Genomic DNA, 19454 nt, shown 5'->3' with positions numbered 1-19454 from the left:
TCTGTGTCCAGAGGTTCTCTCTTGGGCTCACTCGTCCAGGGTGGGTGGACATTTCGGGTCCAAAAGGACATCTGAGCTACTGGCGAGGACATACTGGTGGCCGCATATGGCCCGTGATGTCCCAGACTATGTTCAGGCATGTGTCTCCTGCGCCAAGAACAAGTCTCCTCGTCAAAGGCCAGTTGGGTTGCTTTATCCCTGCTGCCTTTCCAGGCTCAGCCATTGTAGCCAGTACTGGTCATTGACGAGCAGACGTCTCTGCGACCAAGTCCTGCTTTTCCCCTTCTGAGCATGCCCAGGGTAAGACCTCTCATTGGAGGTCGAGGGTCACATGCTCAAGTACTGCAGCAGCTCCCATTGGTCCTCTAAGAAGGCCCTGAAGTTGTTCAGGTACTGAAGCAACTACCATTGGTCCTCTAGGAAGGTCCTGAAGTTGCTGCAGCTATAAAAGGTTTGCATGGCCGCACGGCCATGCGCTAGTATTAACCTAAGTTATGAGCTCAGCGCCAGTGTGGTCATGCTTGCATGTGGTCAGAGTTCGGCTGATATAAGCCCCTAGAATACCGGCACCTCCGGTGAGGAGTTTGTGTATGTGTATGTGGATTCAGGGTTTGGAAATAAGCCCCTAGAATACTGGTGGTGTCTCCACCTTCAGGAGTAACCTGGGGGACAGGGATTAACTAAGGAGCCCCTAGTTTTAAGGACCTGGCTAGTGCCCATAGTCCCAAGGTACATTAACACTGACCAATACCTTTTTTGATCCATCATGGATCTGATGGCTGCTCTGACAGGGCAACTGCAGCAACTCAGCCTGGAGGTGGCAGACTTGAGCACAGTTGTTTTGCAGTGCCCAAACACTTCAGGCTTAGGGCTGGCGGCTTTCGGGCACACCCAAGATCGCTCTACTGGATAGGTTAGCTGGCAGTTTTGATGAGTTTGTTGTTTTCAGAGAGGCCTGTCAACTAAATTTAAAATTACATCTTCACTCCTTAGGTATCGAGGAACAACAGGTGGGGATCATAATTTCTCTCCTCCAGGGTGACCCCCAAGCCTGGGTATTTTCTCTCCCGTCTGACACTCGCAGTCACTTTGGACAGTTGAGGATTTTTTTTGGCTGTGTCATATATATGACAACCCCGACTGCATCTCTCTGGCAAAATCTAAACTACGTCTGCTTCATCAGGGAGACCAGCCAGCAGAGGAGTATTGCTCTTAGTTACGAAGCTGGTCGATGGACACTAAGTGGAAAGACCCTGTGCTCCGTAGTCAGTTCTATCAGGGGCTTTCTGTGAGGGCAAAGGATGACTTTGAGACCCCAGTTTCCCTGGAGGCAGCCATGTCTCTGGCTATCCATGTGGACCACAGTCTTCACCATAGACATAACGAGACACCTCAATTTTCGGAGGGCCCAGCGTCATGGGAACCTAGGGCTGAGTCAACCATGAAACCCTTGCAGAAGTGTGTGGGAAATTTGCTTTATTGGCCCTCCTGCAGTTCGGTGTAAAGGGGGAGTGTGTTTTTCAGTGGTGGGAAGGGTCATTTTGTGGGTACTTGTCCTTGTATATATAACCGCAAACAGCCGCAGGAAAGCTAAGGAGGCCGGGTTGTGGGGAGGTTAGCAACCTGGGTGTACATATTTCCTCTGTGGGTAGGTCACAATTTTTTTTTTTTACAGGCGAGATCCATTTTAGAAAAAGTAAGGTGGTTATATCAGCCTTTCTGGACAGTGGGATGGTGTTTAATCTGATTGACGCCAGGCTCATCTGGGTCCAGGGTCTCAAGCCACATAAACTGTCTAGACCAATACCCATAATCGCCATTGACTGTACGCCCTAGAGTTGGGGGTATTTTACGCAGATCGTTTGAGTGACACGTCTTCAGGTAGAGCCATGCACAAAGAATTTAACGATTGTAATGCGCTAGAGGGCTTGCCCTCTCCTGTGGTTCCAGGACTACCTTGCCTTATGATTTATTCAGAAATATGAAAATTGTTGAAGGGTTCACAAACATTCAAGCAGAGCTGTAGACAGGGCCGTATTTGCCACTAGGCACTTGAGGGCACATGCCTAGGGCGGGACGATGCGGGGGGCAGCACCCGAGCAAGTTTTTGTTTTTTTTTATTACAGTCGGGGTTATTTCCCGACCCACTGCCCCTGCCTGCCTCCTTGAAGACGTCATACTCACCCTACTCCAACGATGCCTGGTCTCAGCGCCGGCAGCTCGTCCTGTGTGAGCGGTCACGTGGTACCACTCATTAAGGTGATGAATATGGATGCATATTCATGACCTTAATGAGCGGTACCACGTGACCGCTCATGCAGGATGAAGGTGCTGCGCCGGGACAGAGATGGAGGGATGTTTGGCGCGGTGTGGGAAAGGTGAGTATGACAGCCAGGGAGGACGGGGGGAGGATGAAGGAGGACAGGGAGCCGAGCCATGCAAGATGGGAGTGGGGAGCCGAGCTATGCATACAGGAGGGGAGGGGAGATGAGCCATGCATACAGGATGGGAGGGGGTGAGATGAGCCATGCATACAGGATGGGTGGGGGGGTGAGATGAGCCATGCATACAGGATGGGAGGGGGGGTGAGCTGAGCCATGCACACAGGATGGGAGGGGGTGAGATGAGCCATGCATATAGGATGGGAGGGGGGTGAGATGAGCCATGCATACAGGATGGGAGGGGGGAGATGAGCCATGCATACAGGATGGGAGGGGGGGTGAGATGAGCCATGCACATAGGATGGGAGGGGGGTGAGATGTGCCATGCACACAGGATGGGAGGGGGAGATGAGCCATGCATACAAGATGGGAGGGGGGAGATGAGCCATGCATACAAGATGGGAGGGGGGCATTATACAGTATGCAGCATCGTGTGGGGTCATTATACAGTATTGAGCATCATGCGAGGTCATCATACAGTATGGAGCATTATGTGTGGCCATTATACAGTATGGAGCATCATGTGTGGCCATTATACAGTATAGAGCACTGTGTGGCCATTATACAGTATTGAACATCATGTGCGGCCATTATACAGTATGGAGCATCATGTGGGGCCATTATACAGTATGGAGCATCATGTGTGGCCATTATACAGTATTGAGCATCATATGTGGCCATTATACAGTATTGAGCATCATGTGTGGCCATTATACAGTATAGAGCGCTATGTGGCCATTATACAGTATGGAGCATCATGTGTGGCCATTATACAGTATTGAGCATCATGTGTGGCCATTATACAGTATAGAGCGCTTTGTGGCCATTATACAGTATGGAGCATCATGTGTGGCCATTATTCAGTATAGAGCACTGTGTAGTCATTATAAATTATGGTGCACTGTGTCGCCATTATAATAATAATAAGAATTTTATTTATATATAGTGCCAACATATTCCGCAGCGCTTTACAAATTATAGAGGGGATTTGTACAGATGATAGACATTACAGCATAACAGAAATCACAGTTCAAAATAGATACCAAGAGGAATGAGGGCCCTGCTCGCAAGCTTACAAACTATGAGGAAAAGGGGAGACACGAGAGGTGGATGGTAACAATTGCTTTAGTTATTCGGACCAGCCATAGTGTAAGGCTCAGGTGTTCATGTAAAGCTGCATGAACCAGTTAACTGCCTAAGTATGTAGCAGTATATATATATTATACAGTATGGAGCATCATGTGTGGCCATTATACAGTATTGAGCATCATATGTGGGCATTATACAGTATGGAGCATCATGTGCGGTCATTATACAGTATGGAGCATCATGTGTGGCCATTATACAGTATAGAGCACTGTGTGGCCATTATACAGTATTGAGCACTGTGTGGCCATTATACAGTATTGAGCACTGTGTGGCCATTATACAGTATTGAGCATCGTATGGGGCCATTATACAGTATGGAGCATCATGTGTGGCCATTATATAGTATGGAGCATCATGTGGGGCCATTATACAGTATGGAGCACTGTGTGGCCATTATACAGTATAGAGCACTGTGTGGCCATTATACTGTACGCAACATCATGTGGGGCCATTATACAGTATTGAGCATCATGTGGAGTCGTTGTACAGTATGGAGCATCATGTGTGGCCATTATACAGTATAAAGCAATGTGTGGCCATTATACAGTATGGAGCATCATGTGGGGCCATTATACAGTATAGTGCACTGTGTGGCCATTATGCAGTATGGAGCATCATGTGTGGCCATTATACAGTATGTAGCACTGTGTGGCCACTAGTATAGAGCACTGTTTGGCCATTATACTGCACGAAGCATCATGTGGAGCCATTATACAGTATTGAGCATCATGTGGAGTCATTATACAGTATGGAGCACTGTGTGGCCATATTTTTTTTGTTTATAATTATTGTTTATGAAACAGTGTGATCAGCAGTACTAAATGGGTGTGGTTGGGGTGTGGATATGGGTGTGACTAGTTGTGAAATGGGTGTGGTCAGAGGCATGGCCTAAAATTTGCCGCGGCACGCTAAGCGCGCCACAATCTTTGTCCCTCTTTCCCTTCTTCAAAAGTTGGGAGGTATGATACCGCATTTGCCAGATCGCGGCAAGTACCGCAAATGTCCGCAAATCCCATAGGGAATGAATGAGGCCGAGTGCAGTGTTGCCGTAAGTGATCTGTTACGCGGAAGATGCGGAAAAACTGGCGAATCTGCTGCAAAAAGCTACTTTCACATCAGCGATTTTTGACAAAGTCACTGCTGATAGTGTCATACTCACCAAAGTAGGAGGCAGCACTAAAATTGCCTAGGGCAGCAGAAACTCTAAATACGGCCCTGTCTGTAGATGCAAGGACTCTGACTGCTGATGCAACTTGCTGGCACCTAGCACAGCAAATTTTCCTGAAGCTTTTGATTTTTGGGTAGATTTTGGAAGGCTTCGTCAACAGTTGGGAGATTTCCCAGGGGTCTGCAAAGTCTCTTAGACCTCCGGGAAAAGTTGGCCAGTATGTTTTTTCTCTGTATTATCATGGTAATAACTTGTCACTCCAGGATTGTGGAGCCCAAGGGAACCATAATTAACTCAGAGACCACCAACTGCCCTATCTTAAAGGGAAATAACTGCTTTGTGTGCTAACGAGAAGTGGAAATAAGCCTCTGTCTGGTAGTTTCCCCTCCAGGATGCCGACTTTGACATTCCTCATTATTCCATTTTTTTTAACAAAAATCTAAAGCACAATTCTCACTTGTGTATCCCTTTTTAGCGTCAAGTGGCATCTTTTTCAATTTCCAGACCTTCTAGTCTACCTACTACCTTCCTACGGGCTATTAAAAAAATCCTTAGAAAAATTACCAAAAAGTGAGCGTGAAATGAAGCAATATATTATATCTCCGCCACACGCGCTCCTGCGGTTCTGCGCAGGTGCAGAGGAAGCCGGTGCCTTACATACAAACTAACTTCCTAAAAATAAGTCACATGGATTTTTTTTAGCTTGCGACACCGGCCTTGTCTCTATACTGTTGAGACACTGGTGGCAACGAGAAGTTTCTTAGAATTTGTGTCCCTGAAGGTATAAAATGGAGAAGTCACTTGGTTAACTTATTGAGCAAACGGATCAAGGTGCGGACATGTAGTTTGCAATTTATTATAGGGTGTCATAAATGGTGGGAAAGTGTATGCACCATGGAGGGAGGCCAAGTGGCTGCCATGGGACCCTTGCCAAGAGGAGGTCCCAACTCTGCTGCCTTTGTGGACAACCTGTGCTGTGCTCTAAATGGAATCTGCCTTGTTAAAAAGTGAGTAAATGGCTACAAAAGCCCTAGGGGAGGAAACAAACACGGGAGCCATCTGTTCTGGGAGAAAATACAGTCCAATGGATGGTAAAACCTATAACGAGTTATGCCTGGTGCACACCTGTGTCATTACGGCCTCTACTAAGCATCACACGGTGCATTCTTTTTATTTGGAGTTTCTTTTTAAAGGGAACTTTCCATGTCCCCAAATGCTATTAACTTGCCGATATAGGGTTAATCTGCAGGTTAATAGTGTTAGAAAGGTGCCAGGGCGCAGTACTGGGAGAAAATGAACTTTTTCCCTCCAAGGAGCAAGCACAGCAACAATCGCCACCGCTCAGTACTCTGTGAGCAGCGGCTGGTGGAGCAGCCCAGTCCTTTGATTGACAGCTCACTCTGCACATGCACTGAGCAAAGATATATATAAAAAAAGACCTTACAAGTTTGGTATCTTTGTAATCATACTGACCTGGAATCATGTTCCCTGGCCTTTTTTTTTTTACCATATAATGAATGTAGTATAAATACTATCCAAAAAGCATTGATGGAATTACATTTTTATGTTTCCATTTCACCACATTTGGATTTTTTTTTCCTGTTTTTCAGTAAATTTTATGGCAAAATGAATAGAATCATTCAAAATGACAACTTTTCCCTCTAAAAAAAGCTCTCATGCGATTAGGGCAATAGAAAAATTAAAAAGACTCTTGAAAGCGGGGGAGAAAAAATGACGGTGCAAAAATAAAAACTGTCCGAGACACGCAGGGGTTGAAACTTAAGGTCCACAATAAATTACTGCAAAAATGGAGTCTGGGAAAACTCGTCATACATCTCTGTTAAGGGGTTATATGACCTCCTCATAGACCTCTGTTAAGGGGTTATCTGTCCTCCTCATAGACCTCTATTAAGGGGTTATCTGACCTCCTAATAGACCTATGTTAAGGGGTTATCTGACCTCCTCATAGACCTATGTTAAGGGGTTATCTGACCTCCTCATAGACCTCTATTAAGGGGTTATCTGTCCTCCTCATAGACCTCTGTTAAGAGGTTATCTGACCTCCTCATAGACCTCTGTTAAGGGGTTATCTGACCTCCTCATAGACCTCTGTTAAGGGGTTATCTGACCTCCTCATAGACCTCTATTAAGGGGTTATCTGTCCTCCTCATAGACCTCTATTAAGGGGTTATCTGACCTCCTAATAGACCTATGTTAAGGGGTTATCTGACCTCCTCATAGACCTATGTTAAGGGGTTATCTGACCTCCTCATAGACCTCTATTAAGGGGTTATCTGTCCTCCTCATAGACCTCTGTTAAGAGGTTATCTGACCTCCTCATAGACCTCTGTTAAGGGGTTATCTGACCTCCTCATAGACCTCTGTTAAGGGGTTATCTGACCTCCTCATAGGCCTCTGTTTAGGGGGTTATCTGACCTCCACATAGACCTCTGTTAAGGGGCTATCTGACCTCCACATAGACCTCTATTAAGGGGTTATCTGACCTCCTCATAGACCTCTGTTAAGGGGCTATCTGACCTCCACATAGACCTCTGTTAAGGGGCTATCTGACCTCCACATAGACCTCTATTAAGGGGTTATCTGACCTCCTCATAGACCTCTGTTAAGGGGTTATCTGACCTCCACATAGACCTATATTAAGGGGTTATCTGACCTCCCCATAGACCTCTGTTAAAGGGTTATCTGACCTTCTCATAGACCTCTGTTAAGGGGTTATCTGACCTCCTCATAGACCTCTGTTAAGGGGTTATCTGTCCTCCACATATACTTCTGGTAAGGGGTTATCTGTCCTCCTAATAGACCTATGTTAAGGGGTTATCTGACCTCCTCATAGACCTCTATTAAGGGGTTATCTGTCCTCCTCATAGACCTCTATTAAGGGGTTATCTGACCTCCTAATAGACCTATGTTAAGGGGTTATCTGACCTCCTCATAGACCTCTATTAAGGGGTTATCTGTCCTCCTCATAGACCTCTATTAAGGGGTTATCTGACCTCCTAATAGACCTATGTTAAGGGGTTATCTGACCTCCTCATAGACCTCTGTTAAGGGGTTATCTGTCCTCCTCATAGACCTCTATTAAGAGGTTATCTGACCTCCTAATAGACCTATGTTAAGGGGTTATCTGACCTCCTCATAGACCTATATTAAGGGGTTATCTGTCCTCCTAATATACCTATGTTAAGGGGTTATCTGACCTCCTCATAGACCTCTATTAAGGGGTTATCTGTCCTCCTCATAGACCTCTATTAAGGGGTTATCTGACCTCCTAATAGACCTATGTTAAGGGGTTATCTGACCTCCTCATAGACCTATGTTAAGGGGTTATCTGACCTCCTCATAGACCTCTATTAAGGGGTTATCTGTCCTCCTCATAGACCTCTGTTAAGAGGTTATCTGACCTCCTCATAGACCTCTGTTAAGGGGTTATCTGACCTCCTCATAGACCTCTGTTAAGGGGTTATCTGACCTCCTCATAGGCCTCTGTTTAGGGGGTTATCTGACCTCCACATAGACCTCTGTTAAGGGGCTATCTGACCTCCACATAGACCTCTGTTAAGGGGTTATCTGACCTCCTCATAGACCTCTGTTAAGGGGCTATCTGACCTCCACATAGACCTCTGTTAAGGGGCTATCTGACCTCCACATAGACCTCTGTTAAGGGGTTATCTGACCTCCACATAGACCTATATTAAGGGGTTATCTGACCTTCTCATAGACCTCTGTTAAAGGGTTATCTGACCTCCTCATAGACCTCTGTTAAGGGGTTATCTGACCTCCTCATAGACCTCTGTTAAGGGGTTATCTGTCCTCCACATATACTTCTGTTAAGGGGTTATCTGTCCTCCTCATAGACCTCTATTAAAGGGTTATCTGACCTCCTCATAGGCCTCTATTAAGGGGTTATCTGACCTCTACATAGACCTATATTAAGGGGTTATATGACCTCCACATAGACCTATGTTATGGGGTTATCTGACCTCCCCATAGACCTCTGTTAAAGGGTTATCTGACCTCCTCACAGACCTCTGTTAAGGGGTTATCTGACCTCCTCATAGGCCTCTATTAAGGGGTTATCTGACCTCCTCATAGACCTCTATTAAGGGGTTATCTGACCTCCACATAGGCCTCTGTTAAGGGGTTATCTGACCTCCACATAGACCTCTATTAAGGGGTTATGTGACCTCCACATAGACCTCTATTAAGGTGTTATCTGACCTCCACATAGACCTCTATTAAGGGGTTATATGACCTCCTCACAGACCTATGTTAAGGGGTTATCTGACCTCCTCATAGACCTCTATTAAGGGGTTATCTGTCCTCCTCATAGACCTCTGTTAAGAGGTTATCTGACCTCCTCATAGAGCTCTGTTAAGGGGTTATCTGACCTCCTCATAGACCTCTATTAAGGGGTTATCTGTCCTCCTCATAGACCTCTATTAAGGGGTTATCTGACCTCCTAATAGACCTATGTTAAGGGGTTATCTGACCTCCTCATATACCTATGTTAAGGGGTTATCTGACCTCCTCATAGACCTCTATTAAGGGGTTATCTGTCCTCCTCATAGACCTCTGTTAAGAGGTTATCTGACCTCCTCATAGACCTCTGTTAAGGGGTTATCTGACCTCCTCATAGACCTCTGTTAAGGGGTTATCTGACCTCCTCATAGGCCTCTGTTAGGGGGTTATCTGACCTCCACATAGACCTCTGTTAAGGGGCTATCTGACCTTCACATAGACCTCTGTTAAGGGGTTATCTGACCTCCTCATAGACCTCTGTTAAGGGGCTATCTGACCTCCACATAGACCTCTGTTAAGGGGTTATCTGACCTCCACATAGACCTATATTAAGGGGTTATCTGACCTCCCCATAGACCTCTGTTAAAGGGTTATCTGACCTCCTCATAGACCTCTGTTAAGGGGTTATCTGACCTCCTCATAGACCTCTGTTAAGGGGTTATCTGTCCTCCACATATACTTCTGTTAAGGGGTTATCTGTCCTCCTCATAGACCTCTATTAAAGGGTTATCTGACCTCCTCATAGGCCTCTATTAAGGGGTTATCTGACCTCCTCATAGACCTCTGTTAAGGGGTTATCTGACCTCCTCATAGGCCTCTGTTAGGGGGTTATCTGACCTCCACATAGACCTCTGTTAAGGGGCTATCTGACCTCCACATAGACCTCTGTTAAGGGGTTATCTGACCTCCTCATAGACCTCTGTTAAGGGGCTCTCTGACCTCCACATAGACCTCTGTTAAGGGGTTATCTGACCTCCACATAGACCTATATTAAGGGGTTATCTGACCTCCCCATAGACCTCTGTTAAAGGGTTATCTGACCTCCTCATAGACCTCTGTTAAGGGGTTATCTGACCTCCTCATAGACCTCTGTTAAGGGGTTATCTGTCCTCCACATATACTTCTGTTAAGGGGTTATCTGTCCTCCTCATAGACCTCTATTAAAGGGTTATCTGACCTCCTCATAGGCCTCTATTAAGGGGTTATCTGACCTCCACATAGACCTATATTAAGGGGTTATATGACCTCCACATAGACCTATGTTAAGGGGTTATCTGACCTCCCCATAGACCTCTGTTAAAGGGTTATCTGACCTCCTCATAGACCTCTGTTAAGGGGTTATCTGACCTCCACATAGGCCTCTGTTAAGGGGTTAAGTTAAGTGAAAGCAGTCAGAGGGGAGCGCAGAGGAATTGACCCAGGGAAGGGGAGATGAAAGGGAGTTGTCGAGCACCACCGCAGCTCCAGCTGAATACCTCCGAAGGAGGAAAAGAATGTGTGTCAAACAGAAATCAGTCCCAGGAGCGCTGAAGGAAACTCAGACAACATATGTCGTTTGCCACAACGCGTTTCAACGGTAAACACCGTCTTCTTCAGGTGGGAGTTTATTAATGGGAACATAGTAACATAGTAACATAGTAACATAGTTAGTAAGGCCGAAAAAAGACATTTGTCCATCCAGTTCAGCCTATATTCCATCATAATAAATACCCAGATCTACGTCCTTCTACAGAACCTAATAATTGTATGATACAATATTGTTCTGCTCCAGGAAGACATCCAGGCCTCTCTTGAACCCCTCGACTGAGTTCGCCATCACCACCTCCTCAGGCAAGCAATTCCAGATTCTCACTGCCCTAACAGTAAAGAATCCTCTTCTATGTTGGTGGAAAAACCTTCTCTCCTCCAGACGCAAAGAATGCCCCCTTGTGCCCGTCACCTTCCTTGGTATAAACAGATCCTCAGCGAGATATTTGTATTGTCCCCTTATATACTTATACATGGTTATTAGATCGCCCCTCAGTCGTCTTTTTTCTAGACTAAATAATCCTAATTTCGCTAATGTATCTGGGTATTGTAGTTCTCCCATCCCCTTTATTAATTTTGTTGCCCTCCTTTGTACTCTCTCAGGAAGGCAGTATTTAAACAATAAACAGCCAATCACAATGCTGTTTACAGATTTACAAATTTAAAGGAACATTCACTGATAAATATAATCACATAAATTCAAAATATTAAAATCATGAAAACAAGGTTTTTTTGGGGGGGGGGTTTTGTTTTGTTTTTTTTAAATCTACATATAATATTTAAAATTTAAAACCATAACACAGATAAAAAATAATAAATAAAAGTCTACACCTATATAGACAAAAGGTTACGTGTTCAATACTTACGACTCTTATCTAGCTACTTTCTCAATCATTAAGTTAAGCCCCTCAGGGGTTAATGTACCGAGCTTAAAAATCCAAAAACTCTCATGATTCACAAGACTATTAAAACGATCCGCCGCAGAGTCAGGTACATGATCAATAATAATTAATTTTAGCGTTTTAAGATCCTTATGGTGTGCTGTTAAAAAATGTTTTGAAAGGCTGTGCAGGAGAAAGCCATTTGGGTAAGAGATTGAGAGATAGGAGATGTCACATGGATTGAAAATTGCGAAAGATCATGAGAGATTTCTACTTCATTTAACATGGGGTGAACATCATTCATGGGTGGTTGTGTCAATGTATTTGGCAAGTTAGGGGTCATCATGGGCAAGTTTTCCAAAGAAAAGCATGATTCAGCAATATTGTTACTACCTGCTATTCCAGACATTTTAGAAGGTGTTCGGGTCATATTGGTACTACCTTTCAGATTATCTCTATGTTGCTTATAAAAATTTTTATTCTGTGTATTACACAAAATTAACAGAGAGTTATTTGAATCATCCTCATTGGAGGGTGTCAAATCATTAATAGCATTAGTTTCCATGTGGGTAGCTACAACGCTTGAAGATTTAGCATTCCTATCCCTTAAGAATTTAGATACTTTTTTCTTTATTAGGTCATCTTCAAATTTGTTCAATTTACTATATAATTTGGCATTGAACTCTAAAAAGTCAGCAGAAAGAGAAAAGGGGTTAAGTTTTTCCTTAATTATGATAAGCTGTGATAAGGCATATTCAGCAAGGGATTTACGTTTGGAAACAAGCAAATCCATCAAGCGCATAGAGCATTCAGACCTGATCAGATCCCAGTTCATAGAGAACATGGGATCATTAGGAAAAGAGGAGTGCTGAGATATAACCAAACCTTTGGGTATGAGGCTTTCTGTGATATATTGTCTCAGAAAGAGCACATCTATATGATTAGTGATCTCTATTTTACTATGATTCTCATACTCTAAAAATAGCTGAATCATAATTTTTCTATCATTTAGTTTCAAGGTGATAGGAGTGTCTTGGGGTGCTTGATAACTTGTAAATGCACCTAATGCTTCTATTATACTAGTGGTTCTAAGGACTTCAGTTTTTATCCTAAAATAATCCATAGCAAACGGGACCAAAAAATACACAATACAAATAAAATAAAAATAAATAAATTAAATTAAAAAAAAAAAAAAAAAAAAACAAGATTAGTATTATTAATGAAGCAGTAGACAACAAATGTGGTAAACATAAATGGATTCCACCAGCAAATAGAGTCTATAGAAGCAGAACATTAGTCCGATAAATAACCATTGGTTAGAAATTCTTCCCAGAAACGTAGCCAGGGATATGTAGTTTATACTTCAAATCCAGAACCATGTAGCATTTAGAAGCAAAAAGCACCTGCAGAAACGCCAGGGAACTGGGAGCACTAACCTCAGAAATGGCCTCATAGGCCTCTATTAAGGGGTTATCTGACCTCCACATAGACCTATATTAAGAGGTTATATGACCTCCACATAGACCTCTGTTAAGGGGTTATCTGACCTCCCCATAGACCTCTGTTAAAGGGTTATCTGACCTCCTCATAGACCTCTGTTAAGGGGTTATCTGACCTCCTCATAGGCCTCTATTAAGGGGTTATCTGACCTCCTCATAGACCTCTATTAAGGGGTTATCTGACCTCCTCATAGACCTCTATTAAGGGGTTATCTGACCTCCACATAGACCTATATTAAGAGGTTATATGACCTCCACATAGACCTATGTTAAGGGGTTATCTGACCTCCCCATAGACCTCTGTTAAAGAGTTATCTGACCTCCTCATAGACCTCTGTTAAGGGGTTATCTGACCTCCTCATAGGCCTCTATTAAGGGGTTATCTGACCTCCTCATAGACCTCTATTAAGGGGTTATCTGACCTCCTCATAGACCTCTATTAAAGGGTTATCTGACCTCCACATAGGCCTCTGTTAAGGGGTTATCTGACCTCCACATAGACCTCTATTATGGGGTTATGTGACCTCCACATAGACCTCTATTAAGGTGTTATCTGACCTCCACATAGACCTCTATTAAGGGGTTATATGACCTCCTCACAGACCTATGTTAAGGGGTTATCTGTCCTCCACATAGACGTATGTTAAGGGGTTATCTGACCTCCTCATAGACCTCTGTTAAGGGGTTATCTGTCCTCCTCATATACCTCTGTTAGGGGGTTATCTGTCCTCCTCATAAACCTCTGTTAAGGGGTTATCTGTCCTCCTTATAGATCTCTGTTAAGGGGTTATCTGACCTCCCCATAGGCCTCTGTTAAGGGGTTATCTGACCTCCTCATAGACCTCTGTTAATGGGTTATCTGACCTCCTCATAGACCTCTATTAAGGGGCTATCTGACCTCCCCATAGGCCTCTGTTAAGGGGTTATCTGACCTCCCCATAGACCTCTGTTAAGGGGTTATCTGACATTAGAAAAAATATGGCTTCTTTCTTTGAAAAATAACACCACACCTTCCGCAGGTTCAGCCCCACGATGCCAAACTGCAATACCAAACACGACCTGAGATAAGGTGTGGCACTGTTTCCAGAAGAAAGACAACGCCATGTTGTACTAATTGTAATGACCCCTATTAAAATCTCTGTTGATAGATATTTGTGTCCAGAGCTGAGTTATCAGAGATTGAAGTTACAGATGGCCTCCGGGAAAGGCAACTTCCTTATTGTGAGGAAAAACAGGAAATTAAAGAGGAAGTGGAAGAATAAAGTATAAAGTGGACGTCAATTCAAAGTTTAGTCATAGTTAACAAATATTAAGGCTTTATACTAATAGCTACGAATCATAATAAAAAAAATTGCAAACAACTTTGAATAACCTTTTTTTAGATGTTCGCAAGTGTTCTATCGCAATTAACATATTTTTCCTATTTATACGTGTATTTAATTTTTATTATTATGTTTAAGATTTTTTTTTTATATTTTTTCATTTTTTTAGTTGCAGCACGCATATAGTTTTCCAGCAAAGTGAATGTGATTTGTAGAAATCTCCTGCCCATTATGTTTCTTTTTTTAACTCATTGTATACTGACCTCCGGTGCGTGTTTCACTTGGGCAACACGTCGGTTTCTTTTATGTGCAGATCTTCCCAATTGAATTGTATTAGATGCAGAAAATCCGCAGGTTAAAAAAAAAAACACGTAACCTGCAGATTACTGCATCAATAAAGTTTTGTCAAAGTCAAATATCAAGTATAAAAAAAAGCTACTTTATTTAAAGTAGGAAGCAGCAAAAAAAGAGGAAAAACCTCAGGATCAAAAATACTAAAAATAAGTGTAAAAAACCCTCAAAAAACGTAGTAAAAAAAAACAAAACAAAATAAAAACCCTGATTCACTTAATAGGCGCAGAAAATCTGCAACATCAGAAACGTAACAAATATTCATCGTGGGAACATAATCTAAGTCGTCACCCCCAGCTCATGAATAATGCTCCTTACCTGCATGGTTTGCGGCACTTCGCGAAACATCCCAGCTGATGTAAGCTTAATTTTCTATCCAGTTTGTAGTAACAGTAACCTGTTGGAACATTAACAAAACAGATATGTTAATTAAAAAAAATGTTAATCATAGAGCTAAAATTACCATGAAAGCTGCACAGACTAACGGCGGTCAATTGAACTTGTTGTTGCACCCGCTTGTATTAAAGTGAACTGCAAGTATTTAAAGTCAGGCTCTTTCCATGGTTTATCTTCTCTAACATTAAATAGATAGAAAGATACAGTTAGGGCCAGAAATATTTGGACAGTGACACAAGTTTTGTTATTTTAGCTGTTTACAAAAACATGTTCAGAAATACAATTATATATATAATATGGGCTGAAAGTGCACACTCCCAGCTGCAATATGATAGTTTCCACATCCAAATCGGAGAAAGGGTTTAGGAATCATAGCTCTGTAATGCATAGCGTCCTCTTTTTCAAGGGACCAAAAGTAATTGGACAATGGACTCTAAGGGCTGCAATTAACTCTGAAGGCGTCTCCCTCGTTAACCTGTAATCAATGAAGTAGTTAAAAGGTCAGGGGTGGATTCCAGGTGTGTGGCTTTGCATTTGGAAGCTGTTGCTGTGAGCAGACAACATGCGGTCAAAGGAACTCTCAATTGAGGTGAAGCAGAACATCCTGAGGCTGAAAAAAAAGAAAAAATCCATCAGAGAGATAGCAGACATGCTTGGAGTAGCAAAATCAACAGTTGGGTACATTCTGAGAAAAAAGGAATTGACTGGTGAGCTTGGGAACTCAAAAAGGCCTGGGCGTCCACGGATGACAACAGTGGTGGATGATCGCTGCATACTTAATTTGGTGAAGAAGAACCTGTTCACAACATCAACTGAAGTCCAGAACACTCTCAGTGAAGTAGGTGTATCTGTCTCTAAGTCAACAGTAAAGAGAAGACTCCATGACAGTAAATACAAAGGGTTCACATCTAGATGCAAACCATTCATCAATAGCAAAAATAGACAGAAAAACACCTCAAGAAGCCAGCTCAGTTCTGGAAAAGTATTCTATGGACAGATGAGACAAAGATCAACCTGTACCAGAATGATGGGAAGAAAAAAGTTTGGAGAAGAAAGGGAACGGCACATGATCCAAGGCACACCACATCCTCTGTAAAACATGGTGGAGGCAACGTGATGGCATGGGCATGCATGGCTTTCAATGGCACTGGGTCACTTGTGTTTATTGATGACATAAGAGCAGACAAGAGTAGCCGGATGAATTCTGAAGTGTACCGGGATATACTTTCAGCCCAGATTCAGCCAAATGCTGCAAAGTTGATTGGACGGCGCTTCATAGTACAGATGGACAATGACCCCAAGCATACATCCAAAGCTACCCAGGAGTTCATGAGTGCCAAAAAGTGGAACATTCAATGGCAATGGCCAAGTCAATCTCCAGATCTAAACCCAATTGAGCATGCATTTCACTTGCTCAAATCCAGACTTAAGACGCAAAGACCCACAAACAAGCAAGACCTGAAGGCTGCGGCTGTAAAGGCCTGGCAAAGCATTAAGAAGGAGGAAACCCAGCGTTTGGTGATGTCCATGGGTTCCAGACTTAAGGCAGTGATTGCCTCCAAAGGATTTGCAACAAAATATTGAAAATAAAAATATTTTGTTTGGGTTATGTTTATTTGTCCAATTACTTTTGACCTCCTAAAATGTGGAGTGTTTGTAAAGAAATGTGTACAATTCCTACATTTTCTATCAGATATTTTTGTTCAACCCTTCAAATTAAACGTTACAATCTGCACTTGAATTCTGTTGTAGAGGTTTCATTTCAAATCCAATGTGGTGGCATGCAGAGCCCAACTCGCGAAAATTGTGTCACTGTCCAAATATTTCTGGCCCTAACTGTAGATAGAAATATAGATAGATAGATAGATAGAAGATCCTTTTACATATAAAGTTTTGACTTGTTTTCTATTTAGTACTTTGACTGCACAAGGGTGGTACCGTAGGGTTGTCTTAAATGGTTTTGTGTCATTTTGTTTAGTACTATGAGTACACAAGGGTGGTCTTAATTTGCTTTGTGGCATTTTATTTAGTACTTTCAGTGCACATGGGTGGTTTCAAATGATTCTAGGTTATTTTGTTTAGTACTTTGAATGCACAAGGATGGATTAAAGGGTTTTGTGTCATTTTGCTTAGTACTTTGAGTGCACAAGGGGGATCTTAATGAGCTTCATGACATTTATTTTATTTAGTACTTTCAGTGCACAAGAGTCGTTTCAAATGATTCTAAGTAATTTTGTTTAGTACTTTGAATGCACCAGGGTGGTTTCATGTGATTCTATGTCATTTTGTTTAGTACTTTGAATGCACAAGGCTTTTCATAACAGGTTTTGTGTCCTTTAGTTTGATACTTTGGTCTTAATGGGCTTTGAGGCATTTTATTTAGTACTTTCAGTGCACAAGGGTGGTTTCAAGCTATTCTATGTCATTTTGTTTAGCATTTTAAAAGAACAAAGATGGTCTGAAAGGATTTTATGTTATCTAATGTAGTACTTTGAATGCACAAGGATGGTCTTAAAGGGTTTTGTGTCATTTTCTTTAGTACTTTGAATACACAAGGGTGATTTCAATGGGCAATGTGTTCTAGAGGCTCAGTAAAGGGGTTACCTCATCTACGTCATTTGCTGACCTTAATAAGAATATTTAATTTTTGAGAACCCCCCCCCCCCCCCCTTTATCAAACATATATTATATGACTAACTTTTCATGCTAAATTCACTAAAGTCAACTGGTTGCCAGATTTTGTGGATTTAGATAAGGGTTGTCTTATTGGACACTATTTGCCATCCTAAATGGAGTCTATCAGCATAAAATGACTGTTCAAACCAAGCACAAGCATTTGGGACAAGTAGTTCAGGGCACCTTCCTTTCTATCTACTAGTTTTCCGTCTCTTTCTTAATTGACAGGTTTGGTTTTAAAAGAGCTGAGGTGGATGGAGATAGGTGGAAAACAAGTAGGTCGCAAGGTACAATGGACTAGTCTGCCCTGCCGATGGTGAACCAAGTGCCCGTGCTTGGTTTGAACAGTCATTTTGTGCTGGCAATGGAGAAACGAGTGGGTTACGTCTAGGAAGGATGAGAGATGACAATCCGAGTACGACTGGTTTATTGGTCAACACCTTTCGAAGTATACATACTTCTATTTCAGGACAAATCTCTGTTATTGCGTTCATATCTGGAAACATTAATTGCAAAGAAACGGTTCACAAAACGTAGTGCAAGGAATCCTATATTGGGGAGCACAAGTGTTTTCCAACCCCCCTTTAGATTATTATCCCGCCGCTGTCATCGTCTTACCCCAACTCGGGTGCTTCTCGTAGTCGCAGAACTCTGCTCCATCAGGAAGAGGATAAAAGGCGTAAGCACAACCGCAGTGCTGCACCATGATGGTCTGAAAGCAGGAGCGCACACAGACCTAGAGGAACGACGGGGCGAGAGGGGAAAGAGGCCGTTATCAATTCTGTGGGGTTACACTAATGCCACCAAAAAGTGCAAATAAAAGCAATTCTGTTCTTGGTAAGCTGCTGCGCCGGCATCCTGTGCTGCACTGCATTGTGGGGGATGTAGTCATTAGTGATGACGAGCGAACGTACTCGGAAAAGGTGTTATCTGAGCATGCTCAAGTGCTAACCGAGTAACTTCAGCGTGCTCAAATAATATGTTCCAGTCGCCGCGGCTGCATGTCTCACAGCTGTTTGACAGTCGCAACACATGCAGGGACTATCTATTATCTATCTATCTCTTATCTAACTATTATTTATCTATCATCTGTCTATTATCTATCTATCTATCTATCTATTATCTATCTATCTCTTATTTATCACCTATCTATTATCTATCTATTATTTATCATCTATTATCTATCATCTATCTATTATTTATCATCTATCATCTATCTATCTATCGATCTATCATCTATCTATCTATCGATCTATCATCTATCTATCTATTATTTCTCATCTATCATCTACAGTGGTGTTCAAAAGTCCTGCATAGGATAAATTGATTTCTCAAGTTTTAAACGTTTTATGTCGAATATCTTCGATGCTAATATGACATATTATAGATGGTTTTGTTCAGAATACAATTTTGCATTCTCTCCCTGTAATATTTTTAGCTTTTGAAGCAGTTTTGCCTGAAATTATTGCAACAATATGGGAATTGAAAGCACAACGAAATATTGTACAGCTTCAGATCCACAATTAACCAATCACAGATGAGGTTCTTGTGGCCAATCATAACCTGGATATGGCAGCCAATCACATCTGCTGCTTTGTTTGTTTTATCTGTTGCTCTATCTAGTGAATCATACTGTAGAGTTTTATGATGGGAGCCTTCAGATTTTTGTCAGCGGAGGATCGTGTGCGAGTCGTGGTGCTACATGAAGAGGGTTATACTGGCCC

At 42.5% G+C, this 19454-nt stretch overlaps 1 protein-coding gene across 2 annotated transcripts in view; it reads right to left on the bottom strand.

Annotated features, from left to right (window-relative positions):
- SCNN1A (sodium channel epithelial 1 subunit alpha) overlaps nt 1-19454 on the bottom strand; it is a 111374-nt gene that overhangs the window by 56701 nt on the left and 35219 nt on the right. For both annotated transcript variants that reach the window (XM_069754096.1, XM_069754097.1), the window contains exons 8-9: nt 18349-18466; nt 14977-15055 (exon numbers count right to left, since the gene is read on the bottom strand). In XM_069754096.1, the coding sequence (XP_069610197.1) occupies nt 14977-15055; nt 18349-18466 (197 nt within the window). The remainder of the gene's footprint in view (nt 1-14976; nt 15056-18348; nt 18467-19454) is intronic.

Source organism: Ranitomeya imitator, chromosome 2 (genome assembly GCF_032444005.1).
Source record: "Ranitomeya imitator isolate aRanImi1 chromosome 2, aRanImi1.pri, whole genome shotgun sequence".
Classification (NCBI taxonomy): Eukaryota; Metazoa; Chordata; class Amphibia; order Anura; family Dendrobatidae; genus Ranitomeya; species Ranitomeya imitator.
The sequence above is the reverse complement of the archived record's forward strand: the minus strand, read 5'-3'. Positions and strand labels throughout refer to the sequence as shown.